The following is a 13,170-nucleotide window of genomic DNA, read 5'->3' on the forward strand; positions in this document are numbered from 1 at the left end:
TCACGGATGTGCAAATATGGGGCAATTTAGGTGACAGCGATCACAGGTCAATTGGCTTCAGTATAAATCCCCACAAATAGGAAACATAAGGGGAATACAAAGACACTGAATTTCAAAAGAGCCAACTTCCCTAAACTACAAACCTTGCTAGAAGGCATAAATTGGGATATAATCTTAGGAACAAAGAACACGGAGGAGAGATGGGTTTGCTTTAGGAGCATATTAAATAAGGGAATCAGCCAATGCCTCCCATTGGGTAATACATTTAAAAGAGTGAATAAAAGTCCTGGATGGCTTAACTCCAATGTAAAAATGTATATAAAAGCAAAGGAAGAAAGCCTTCAAAAAATACAAGGTTGAGGGATCATCACCAGCATTCAGACTTTATAAAGAATGCAACAAGAAATGTAAGGGTGCGATAAGGATGGCTAAGATAGAACATGAAAGACACATAGCAGAGGAGAGCAAAATACAATTCCAAGAAATTCTTTAAGTATGTAAACAGTAAAAAAGGGAGGACAGACCATATTGACCCCATAAAGAATGAGGAAGGACATCTGGTTACAAAGAATGGGGAGATGGCGAAGGTATTAAATTTATTCTTCGCTCAGTCTTCATGAGGGAATCGAGGGGCTTCAGTAACCAAAACTGCAATATTTATCCTCATGACACATCACAGGAAGCACTTCCATGGTTAACAGAGGACAGAATTAAAATTAGACTTGGGAAACTTAACATTAATAAACCACCAGGACCGGATGGCTTGCACCAGAGGGTACTTAGGGAACTCAGTTAAGTAATTCCCAGACCATTGTTCCTAATTTTTACTGACAGTCTACTGACTGGAATGGTACCAGCTGATTGTATTTTCTCCAATGTAGCACCAATATTTAAAAAGGGGCCAAAATACATCCCTGGGAATTACAGACCAGTTAGCCTAACATCAATAGTATGTAAACTCTTGGAAGGGATGATAAGGGACTATATACAAGATTTTAGAAATGAGAACGGTATCATTAGCAGTAATTAGCATGGATTCATGAAGAATCATTCTTGCCAAACCAATCTATTAACCTTCTATGAGGAGGTGAGTTGCCATCTAGATAATGGAAGGTCCATAGACGTGGTGTATCTGGATTTTGCAAAAGCATTTGACAGAGTTCCCCATAAACCTTTACTGTACAAATCTCTGTATTTGCAGACGATACTAAGCTAAGCAGGGCAATAACTTCTCCTCAGGATGTGGAAACCTTACAAAAATAGCTGAACAAATTAATGGGGCGGGCAACTACATGGCAAATAAGGTTCAATGTAGAAAAATTTTAAATAATGCATTTGGGTTAAAAAATATGAATGTAAGCTATACACTGGGGGGGGGGGGGACCTCTGGGGGAATCTAGGATGGAAAAGGACCTGGGGGTCCTAGTAGATGATAGGCTCAGCAAAGGCATGCAATGCCAAGCTGCTGCAAGCAAAGCAAACAGAATATTGGCATGCATTAAAAAGGGGATTCATTCCAGAGGTAAAACAATAATTCTCCCGATCTACAAGACTCTGGTCTGGCCGCACCTACAGTATGCTGTCCAGTTCTGGGTACCAGTCCTCAGGAAGGATGTACTGGATATGGAGTGAGTACAAAGAAGGGCAACAAAGCTAATAAAGGGTCTGGAGGATATTAGTTATGAAGAAAGGTTGCGAGCACTGAACTTATTCTCTCTGGAGAAGAGACGCTTGAGGGGGATATGATTTCAGTATACAAATACCATACTGGTGACCCCACAATAGAGATAAAACTTTTTCGCGGAAGGGAGTTTAACAAGACTTGTGGCCACTCATTAAAATTAGAAGAAAAAAGGTTTAACCTTAAACTATGTAGGAGGTTCTTTACTGTAAGAGCTGCAAGGATGTGGAATTCCCTTCCACAGTCGGTGGTCTCAGCGGGGGGCATCGATCATTTCAAGAATCTATTAGATAAGCACCTGAATGACCACAAAATACAGGGATATACAATGTAATACTGACATATAATCACACACATAGGTTGGACTTGATGGACTACTATGTAACTATGTATGAATGGTTTTGTTTTTTCATATATAGTACGTAAAAGTGGACTTACATTCTAAAGATATAAAAAGTATTCACAAAAAATGTATATTATTTTAAATGTCATATGTCATAAAAAATGCATAAGATGACATATTTAATAGTTAATCCCAACGAAGCTCAGTTTTTGTACATAACATGTAAGTTTTCATTTTCATGGCAGCCTTTTTCAACCAGGGTGCCATGGCACCTTGGGGTGTCGCCTGGGTTGGTCAGGGGTGGTATCAAATGACAGCACCCTTGCTGTTGGCATAACATAAATGTGGCATCAAGAAAGTGGGCTTTTTGCCCTGACATTGCATATATGCGGCATGTGTTTGTGCTGGGAACATGCTTAGTCACACACTCCCAGCATTGAGAATGAGCTGTCATGCCGCGTACGCACGACCGGACTTTCCAGCAGACTAGGTCCGATGGAATCAGTCCGTCGGACAATCCGATCGTGTGTGGGCTAGTCCGGTCGTTTTTCATCTTAAAAATCCAACGGACCTAGAAATAGAACATGTTTCAAATCTGTCCGACGGACTCAATTCCTATTGGGAAAACCGCTCGTCTATATACTGGTCCGACGGACCAAATACGACGCTAGGGAAGCTATTGGCTACTGGTTATTAAACGTCCTTTTTTAGTCCCATCTTACGTCATCACGTTAAAAACGAACGGACTTTCGAACGGACTTAGTCCATTTGTGTGTGGCCAAGTCAGTTCATTCGGAAAGTCCGTCGGAATTCTGCCAAAAGTCCGTTGGGAAGACCGTCGGACCTAGTCTGCTGGAAAGTCCGGTTGTGTGTACGTGGCATAAGAGACACCTACTGATCTCAGAGTATCGATCAAAAGATGGTAAGACCAGCTCTTTGTCATGTGATTACTGTGATAGCCAATTACACTGAGCTCTAGTGTTCACTAGTGTTAGAACCCACACCTGTACTGCTTCTCCTCTATGGAGGAGAAAAATATGTAATGAGGGGAATTGATCAAAACTGGAACAACTGAAATCTGGAGCACCTGTGCAACCAATTACCTTTTCTTTCATTTTTAATGCGTAAAGAGGAATTAAACCCATCAATGTAACTGTTTTCCAAGACAGTTACATCCAGGCATGTTGTGAATCATAACTGTAATGCTGCGTACACAGGATCGGAATTTTGGCCAGCAAAAGACTGATGAGAGCTTTTGGTCGGAAAATGTGATCGTGTGTATGCTCCATCGGACTTGAGAGCATGTTGAAAGATTGACAGCATGTTCTCAATTTTTTCGGTCGGAAAAAGTTCCTATCTGAAAATCCGTTTGTGTGTATGCAATTCGGACGCGCAAAAACTCACGCATGCTCAGATTCAACTACGAGATGGAAGCTATTGAACTTCCTTTTTCTAGTCCCGTCGTACATGTTGTACGTCACCGTGTTCTTGACGGTTGGAATTTGGTGTGACCGTGTGTACACAAGACAGCTTGAGCAAAATCCCGTCGGAATTCCGTCAGGAAAACCACCAGAGCTTTTTCCAACCAAAATGACGATTGTGTGTACACGGCATTAAAGTTACTTCTGATCTCAACCACACTGTCAAATCATCAAATGACTGTTGTCATAGCTGATCACATGTGCAGCAACATGGCAGCTGCAGATCAAACAGAGGTTATGATGGCAGCTACCTGGGCTGCAAAGACAAGAGATGCTTAGCCAAATTAAACTTGCTTATACCTAACAGCCAAGAAAGCTGCCATCTTAGACTCTGATCTGCAGTTGTCATTGTACTGCATATGTGATCAGTTATGATACCAGCCATTTGATGGCTTGGCAGTTCAGTAAGGCCTCATGCACACTGATCACTTGCTCAGCTCTCCTGAACGCCTTTTCTCTTGTAATCTTTACTCCAAGCACTCCTACACCCTCCCTCCCCCCTCCCCCCTCTGTGCTCCGCACACTTTTAAGCCCTGCACTTTGTGCTCCACACACTTTTAAGCCCTGCACTTTGTGCACCGCACACTCCTGAACCCTGCAATCTGTACTCTGCGCACTCCTAAACCCTGCACTCCATACTTTGCACACTCCTAAACACTGCATTTTGTACACCGCACACTCCTAAACTATGCCATCTGTACACTGCACTCTCCTCCTGATCACTGCACGATTTACTCCACGCACTCCTAAACCCTCTCTCATCCCTCCAACCTCCCTCTCTCCTTCCCCCTCCCTCTCATTCTCCCCCTTCTCCCCCTTTCTCTCTCCCCCTCTCTCTCTGTGCTGTGGTGGGACCCCTCTCCCACTCTCTTTCCTCTATGGATGTGGAATTACTCAGTGACGCCCCATCCCCACTCTCCCAAGGCACAGGGGGAATTCCTAGAAGGGTTGTCACCTTGCTGGATTCTAGATGTTGTATTGGCTGCATATGTCTGATGGGTGAGGATGGTGCCCTGGAAGTGGTGCTGATTACCTGTGTGCTAGGTCCGTGCATCTTTCTGCAGCCATTTTTCTTGTTTGAAATTTTTCTTTCCCATTATGGGTGTGAGTGGGGTCTCATGTCTAAATTTTGCCTTAGACCTCACAAAGTCTAGAGCCGCCTCTGCTCCCAGGATGTTGCTATGTACTCCCAGGATGTCACTGCTCACCTCCACCATCACAGAAGTGAGCTCTTTCTCTGATTCAACCCCCCTCCCATGCTCTTTCTCTCCTTCATGGAGTAGCTCTTAGCTCAGTGTTTGATCCTGTGTCCTGGGAGTACTTAGCAACATCCTGGGAGTATTCCAGCCAGGCTTCATAAGGTATGTAAATTGCCCACACCTATATCAAGGGCTTTATTCATCTTTAGTCAGAGCTGCACAGTTTGTTTTTATCTACAAATGCCCCTTATTTGCATATGCCTTTAACCACTTCCCACCCGGCACTCTCTCCTTCTGAGTGGACGTTCAAGAACATCCCTCAGAAGGAGGGGGATTGCGCGCGCGCGTGCCCGCGCAGCGGCACGATCCCGATGCGCTCGTGTCACGCGGCGCATATCCGATCGGCAGGAGGGCTCTGTGATTGGCCCTTCTGATCACATGATGGCTGTGTCCAATCACAGCCATCATGTGATGTAAACACAGAGCCAGTTGCTAGGCAATCGGCTCTCCTCTCCTCACACAGTAGTTGTCGGTGAGGAGAGGAGAGGGGAGGGGATCGCTGCAGCCAGCTGGTGATCAGCGAGAATGAGCTGTTTTTTACAGCTTTTTACTCAATGATCACCAGTCTAGTGTCACCACACAACATGTTACCACACAGTGTAAACACACATGTCCCCACACAATGTCCCCAAAACACAATGTTCCCAAATAAAAAAACACCTGTCCCCCACATATGTCCCACTAAAATCACATGTCCCAATGATTATCTGCAGACATATGTCCACGATCACCTGCGCACATCTGTACATGATCATTTGCGTACATATGTCTGTGATCACATAAACCAATTATTATACACTTACCAAAAACATGTAGCAGAATACATTTTGGCTTAAATTTATGACAAAATTAAATTTTATTAGATTTCTTTTAAAATAGAAAAAAGAAAATATATATATATTTTTTTTCCAAATTTCTGCTCTTTCTTCTCTTATATCGCAAACAATTAAAAATGGAGTCATGAATAAATAACACCAAAAGAAAGCTCTATTTGTGCGAATGATATAAATTTAATTTGGGTACAGCGTAGCATGACTGCGCAATTGTCATTGAAATTGAGCGCTGAAAACTGAAAATTGGTCTGGGAAGGAAGGGGGAAAAAGTGGCCAGTATTGTAGTGGTTAAGGATGCGGCAGCCAGCTTCCTATTAGTATTTCGTTACTATTTCACAAAATTCACTAGATTTAGTATATTCATTACAATTTCATTACAATTTCATTACAATTTCATTTGGAAATTCGGATACATCGAATATCTGAATAACCAAAAATTCAACCAAATTGATAGTCAGACCAAAATAAATTGCACATGTCTAATCAGGGCTTTAAAGTGGAGTTCCACCCAAAAATGGAACTTCCACTTTTCAGATCCCCGCCCTACAGTGTCATATTTGCCACCTTTCGGGGGGGAGGGGGGAGCAGAAATCTGTATAATACAGGTATCTGCTCCTACGTCGGGCATAGATCGCCACAGGATCTCCGCCACGTCCGGCCCCTCCCCTGTTCGCCCCCCCCCCGCTGTCTTCTGGGAGACACACAGGTCCCAGAAGACAGCAGGGATCAAAGAGATTGCGCCGCAAGGCTTCACTTCCTGATTCCTTTACCGAAGATACCAGTGCCTCCACCCGGATCATGAGGGACAGATCGGCTTTGGGTGAGGACATCACGTAGGCCCTGGGCAGGTAAATGTCCTAATATTAAAAGTCAGCAGCTGCAGTATTTGTAGCTGCTGACTTAATTTTTTTTTTTTGCCGGTGGAACTGCAGGTAGAAATTTGGTGTTATCACTCTGACTCTCATACTGGTCACTGAAAGTTCAACATGGCACCTCATGGCAAAGAACTCTCTCAGGATCCGAAAAAAGAATTGTTGCTCTACATAAATATGGTCTAGGCCAGGGGTAATTAATTAAAATTCAAGGAGGTCCGGTCGCCAAAATTTTCTTTGGGCCAAGGCCCGAATCTCAAGTCTGCGCTATGACTCAGAAAGATTGTAGTCACTGCATATCTATCAAAAACATGAGAAATGTACAATTTCCTTAGCATTTCAACAATATTTATTGTCAAGTTTCAGTTACAATATTAAACATGTGGACAGTTGGAACTAGGATAGCTTTACATTTGCTCTTTACATCAGGTGTCCCCATCACAGTGTCCCTTTACATCGGGTGTCCCCATCACAGTGTCCCTTTACACCGGGTGTCCCCATCACAGTGTCCCTTTACACCGGGTGTCCCCATCACAGTGCCCCTTTACATCGGGTGTCCCCATCACAGTGTCCCTTTACACCGGGTGTCCCCATCACAGTGTCCCTTTACACCGGGTGTCCCCATCACAGTGCCCCTTTACATCGGGTGTCCCCATCACAGTGCCCCTTTACATCGGGTGTCCCCATCACAGTGCCCCTTTACATCGGGTTTCCCTATCACAGTGCCCCTTTACATCGGACCTTCCTGTCAGAGTGTCCCCATACATCAGATGTCCCCATCAGGGTGTCCCTTAACATAAAATAAGGGTCACGCTGATGGGTAAATTTTATGTTAAGGGTCATGCTGATGGGTAAATTTTATGTTAAGGGTCACGCTGATGGGCACATTTTATATTAAGGGGCACTCTGATGGACACAACAAAATGTGTCCCTTAACTTAAAATTTGCCCATCAAAGTGCCCCTTTAATATAAAATGTACCCATCAGTGTTAATCAGTGCTCTTAAAATAAAATGTGCCCATGAGTGTGCCCCTTTACATCAGGTGTGCCCATCACAGTGCCCATTTACATCAGGTGTCCCCATCACAGTGTCCATTTACATCAGGTGTCCCCATCACAGTGCCCCTTTACATCTGGTGCCCCCATCACAGTGCATTTTTAAATCTGGTGCCCCTTTACATCAGACATTCCTGTCAGTGTCCCCTTACATAAGATGTACCCATCAGAGTCCCCCTTAACATAAAATGTGCACATCAGGGTGCCCCTTAACATAAAATAAGGGTCATGCTGATGGGCACATTTTATATTAAGGGGCACTCTGATGGACAACAAAATGTGCCCCTTAACTTAAAATTTGCCCATCAGAGTGCCCCTTTTAATATAAAATAAAATATGCCCATCAGCGTGCCCCTTAACATGAAATAAGGGTCACACTGATGGGCGCCTATTATGTTAGGAGGCACTCTGATGGACAAATTTTATTTTAAGGGGCATGCTGGTGGGTATAGTTTTAATGTGCACATCAATGGGCACATTTTGTAGGGCACATTTTTTGTGCCCATCATCGTGCCCCTTAACAAAATATGCCCACCGATGTGCACATTAAAAATATACCCATCAGCGTGCCCCGTAAAATTAAATTTCTCCATCAGAGTACCCCTTAACATAAAAGGTGCCCATCAGCGTGACCCTTATTTTATGCTAAAGGGCACTCTGATGGACACATTTTATTTTAAGGGGCATGCTGATGGGTATATTTTTTAAGTGCACACTGATGGGCATTTTTTGTTAAGGTGCACCTTAACAAAACATGCAAATCAGTGTGCATATAAAAAATATACCCATCAGCATGCCCCTTACAAAAAAAGCCCAGCATTGTGCAAATTACAAATATACTTCTCAGTGTGCCCCTTAAAATATGCCCAACAGTGTGCATGATCACTTATGTGCCCACATACCTCAACTGCAGGAGGAAGGGCACAACTGAAGCTGCCTCAAGGAGAGCCAGGACCCGGGAATTGGGAACCGCGGGCAGCATGGGGGCGGGGCGCGCACGTGACGTCACACCCCCTACTGCCTGTGAGCGTGAGTGTCTTCAGCTCCGAGAGACGCGGCCAGGAGCAGGGGGCGGGCGCATGCGCACAGCGTCACTGGTTGCTAGGGAAACCCACGGTCCCAGCAAACCAGTGATTGCTGTAATTTACAATGCAGGCGGCATAGCGGTCCGGGCAGAAGCCCCGCTCGGTCCGGACTCGGACCGCGGGCCGCCATTTAATGACGGCTGGTCTAGGCCATAAGAATATTTTTGTAAAATTCTCCTTTAAGGGGGAGTAGCAAGGGGTGTGTCCTATGCCTGCATACTTTTGCTGATAGGTGTCCCTCATTCCCATCTCAAAAAGTTGGGAGGTATAGATACTGTACAGAGATGCTTGCATAAGCAGCTTTTATAAAAGATCCACAGTGTTAAATTGTAACCAATAGATAATAAATAATCATTATGGTGTAGATACAGCACTATAAAGCTTTGCTCTTATAGTGGGTCCTCCGCCTTGTCCATTAACAAATGTCTTGAAATCGTTTTTAATACAAGATTATCTGTGAATGGAAAATGTGTGGATGGTTGTCACAACCACACACACACACACACACACACACACACCTCTCCTCCTATCAGAGACCTTCTTTAATGAAAAGAATACAAGGTATTCTGTGAATGGAGGAGGTAGAGAATGAGCGGCCCGCTATCAAAGTTGTACTACAAGTGGACTTGTAAGCCCGGTGCTGAATATTTTACAGTACTTTACAGGCTGAATAAAAGTAAGAGTTTTCCTGAACACATCAACAGCCAGATATGACACAGGCATCAGCAGAGGTCATTCATATTTACATAGCAAATGTACAAAAATGTGTAGTAGGCAGAGTTCAGCTTTAAGCACAGATGCACATGTCTGCTGGTACAGATGTGTGGTCAAGTTTGCACACATGAATGGGGGAGATTTATCAAAACAGGTGCACACAGAATCTGGTGCAGCTGGTCATGGTAACCAATCATCTTCAGCTTGTTCAATTAAGCTTTGACCATGAACCTAGAAGCTGATTGATTACTATGCACAACTGCACCAGATTCTGTGCGCACCAGTTTTGGTAACTCTCCCCCATGATGTCATATACATAGGAGCTGTAAACTGCCGTAACCACTAACAACCAGGGTGACAGGTGCTGGATCCAGAACATACTGTATCTACTCTAGCTGGTGATTGCCACCTGAATAAGAAGGCAGTGTCTTTATTGTGGTGATTGTGGTGTTGTGACATGCAGTGCTGTGCATTGCACTGTGAAAAAATTCAGACCTGCTGAATTTGTATGCAGTGCATCATAACACAGTCGATGTGCCTTTGCATCGAGCTACGCAAATCAACGCATGTGAATGTGAACGGTGTGAATGAGCCCTTACAACATCTGCCTCCTTATGGCCATTGGACCCCATTCACATCTGCGTATTTCTGGAATACGTTCAAAACCTTGTACTTGTGTGCGGTGCCATTAATTGTTAGTCCCCATTCATACCTGCTAGGCACACTAAAGTGCTTTTTTTTTTTTTTTTGTGCAAAAGCACGGGGCAACCCATTTACTTGAATATAATTTCCTACGCATGACAAGCATGCCACAAAAGGTTACTGCTCCTTTTCACCTGGTAAGCTTTGCAAGCTTTTTTTTTACCAGGTTCTGGCGCATTTGTCTTTTGTTTCCTAGCCATATATGGGGTGCCATTAAAAGAGAAGTAAAGGAATTTTTTTTTTAGGGATCGTACTTCGTTGCATGCAGCATTGGTCCGATGCGGCATCTGTCCCCCAGCGCCTCTAACCAGTGGCGTCACTAGAGGGTGGCTTTTGGAGGGTATAGCCCCGAATCTGGGGACCCTGATGCAAGTGGGGGGCTCTCTGGGGATCCTGATAAAAGAGGGAGGCTTTTTGGGGACCCTGATTTTAAGGGAGAGGCTCGCTGAGGACCCTGATCTAAGGGGGAGGCTCTCTGGGGACCTTAATGTAAAGGGCACTCTCTGGGGACCCAGATGTAAGGAGGGCTCTCTGGGTACCCTGATGTAAGGGGGAGGCTCTCTGGGATATATACACACACGTATATATTACTGTATATACGTGTATGTCTGCCCAAGCGTATGACTTTTTTTACTACGATGCTATGGGCTCTAGCCCCAGATCTTTTGTAGACCTAGCAATGCCCCTGCCTCTAATGCCGCATACACACGGTCGAACTGTTTGACGTACTTAGTCAGTTGAAACACATTTCAGCGGACAATCCGCTCGTGTGTGGGCTTCAGCGGACTTTTTCAGCGTGCAGTCCGGAGTACTAAGAATTTCGGTTTTTCCAAAAATCTTTCCGTCGTACTTTGGTTTCAGCGGACAATACAGTCGTCAGTATGCTAGTCTGACGGACTAAGAATGGTGCATGCCCAGAAAGGATTTACAGGGCTTTGCTGTGTCTTGGACTTCCTATTTCTAGTCCCGTCGTACGTGCTGTACGTCATCGCGCAAGCTTTCGTCGGACTGTTTGTGTATCCGTGTGTGGTCAAGTCCGTTCAGTGGAAAGTACGCCAGATTGTCCGTCGGATTGTATGACGGACTAAGTACGTCAAACAGTTTGACCGTGTGTACGCGGCATAACACTGAGAACAGAGCGATTGAACATCACCAATTGCTTGGTTTTCAGAGCTCCATGAGCAGATAGGTGTAGACTCACCGGCTCTCTGATTTGCTCTGAGAGGCTGAGTCTGGTGTCAGTCTGAGCACCTGGCGGATCCAGACTTTACTGTCGGGATGACGCCGTGCCTGGACTGATATCCCTGACATCAGCAGAGAGCGCACTTCAGACCACTCTCTCTGAAAACGGGTCACAGAAATGCAAAACAGACTGCACTCCTGTGATCCATAAGAGAAGCCCAGCCAAACAAGCTTTGACTGTACTTCTTAAACAATTAATAGCCCTGCGAGCACGATGCACAGTTTTTGCGCTTTTTCTTCACATTCCAGGAAAGCGCAGGTATAAATGGGGCCTCAATGGCACCAAAATGCAGCTAGAAAATGTGCGTTTTTGTTGCCAAGATCTTTCGGTAACATAAGCACACAAAGCTCACCATCCAAAAAGGTGCAGAGATTTTTTTGGCACATTTGTCGTATGCTGCCATATGAAAAACGCACGAAAAAGATCACGTGGCACGCAGGTGTGAACGGAACCTTACTGCTTTGTGTACGTCTGGGTATTAAAAATAAAAATATTTAATGCCTTGTGAATTTTATTGCTCCAAAATCACAAATCCCCCCCCATGATGAAAGGATTGATCACCTGTCATAGTGTGCGAAGTGGACATAGAGATAGGAGTTGATGGAAGGTAACAGCAGAATATGAATCCTCCTGCTGAGTGATGGTGATCGGGATATGAATACATATTACACCTCCTATTATAGTACACAGCATGCTCGCAGTGTTGTCAGACCAATATTAGAACACACCTCACAGCTCCGGAAGTTTTACTTCTCGGTAACACCAAACGCTAATTCTTCTGTCTACCCCTAGAGCCGCCACCTCCCCCCATAGACCGATCGCATACCTTCCTCTGTCCTGGCAGCAGCACCGATCACCGGAGCAGCGGCGGCTGACATCACCATGGCAACCCCGGAAAACATAGTCGCCCGAAGCCCCGCCCACATAGCACAGTGACTTCCCAACTCTGCCCCATCTGAACGATCCAGATCTCTGTCCTCATTCCTCATCAATCTTCTATCTCTGGACACACATCTGTAGAAAGAAACGTTGTATTGCAATGCTAGAACTTGCATATGTTGCACTGTTCGACCATCCTGCAGATTAGTGCATTGTTTCAAAGGAAAATGCCATGCCAACCTATGCCAAAGAACAATACTGTATATGAACTTGTACCGAGAAGGAAAAAAAGTGCATTTACATACCGCCCAACTTTTTGAGATATGTATGAGGGACACCTATCAGCAAAAAGTATGCAGCCATAGGACACACCGCTGCCACACCCCCTTAAAGGAGAATTGTACAAAAAAAAACAAGATTGGTTATACCCACAAGTGCTTTTTTACCACTTCTATTTCTTTATATTGGCTTTTGGAATTTACAAATTCAGCAATTTAGAAATCGGATGTAAGGTTTAGCGCTGGAACATACTTTTTGAGAGATAAAAAGTGCATTTTCTATACATCTATATAGATCAGACCAAAATGAGGGATAAATGAGGAGGAGAGAGGGACAGAGGGACATTGCTCCAAATCAGGGACAGTCCCTCGAAATCAGGGACAGTTGGGAGTTATGCATTTATTACATTTTTTTGCGTTGCTTGGATGTGGGGGGTACAATGCTCAGGCTACTGTTGTCTATCCTCCAGTCAAGTGGCGGTTGGTGGTAAAAAATTTTTTTGGGGGGGTGCAAACCAGTGGCAGGTGGTGCTTCATTTTGAGGGGGGGCAGCGAACAAACCATCTGTCACCCCCCCGGTTGATCAATCAGTCAACCACACCACACACACACCCACCCTCCCTCTCTCGTTTATTAGGTCGCCCACCAGCCCCAAACTTACCCCATCTAGGTCACAGGCAGCATCAGCTCCTTCCTGCGTCTCCTCCTCTATAGCAGCTTACCCTACGTCTCCTAATCAGCGGC

At 44.7% G+C, this 13,170-nt stretch overlaps 1 protein-coding gene across 2 annotated transcripts in view; it reads right to left on the reverse strand.

Moving 5' to 3' along the window:
• Nucleotides 1–12,353, reverse strand: part of CCDC178 (coiled-coil domain containing 178) — a 447,704-nt gene extending 435,351 nt beyond the window's left edge. The window contains exon 1 of one of the 2 annotated variants that reach the window (XM_077492627.1): nucleotides 12,096–12,353. In XM_077492627.1, coding sequence (XP_077348753.1) covers nucleotides 12,096–12,324 — 229 coding nt within the window. In that variant the 5' untranslated portion in view covers nucleotides 12,325–12,353. The remainder of the gene's footprint in view (nucleotides 1–12,095) is intronic. The other variant, XM_077492628.1, reaches the window with a different exon arrangement.
• Between the last annotated feature and the right edge of the window lie 817 nt (nucleotides 12,354–13,170).

The sequence above is a fragment of the Lithobates pipiens genome, unplaced genomic scaffold (genome assembly GCF_037356315.1).
Source record: "Lithobates pipiens isolate NorthernLeopardFrog02 unplaced genomic scaffold, aLitPip1_a1.2 Scaffold_19, whole genome shotgun sequence".
In the NCBI taxonomy this organism is placed as follows: domain Eukaryota; kingdom Metazoa; phylum Chordata; class Amphibia; order Anura; family Ranidae; genus Lithobates; species Lithobates pipiens.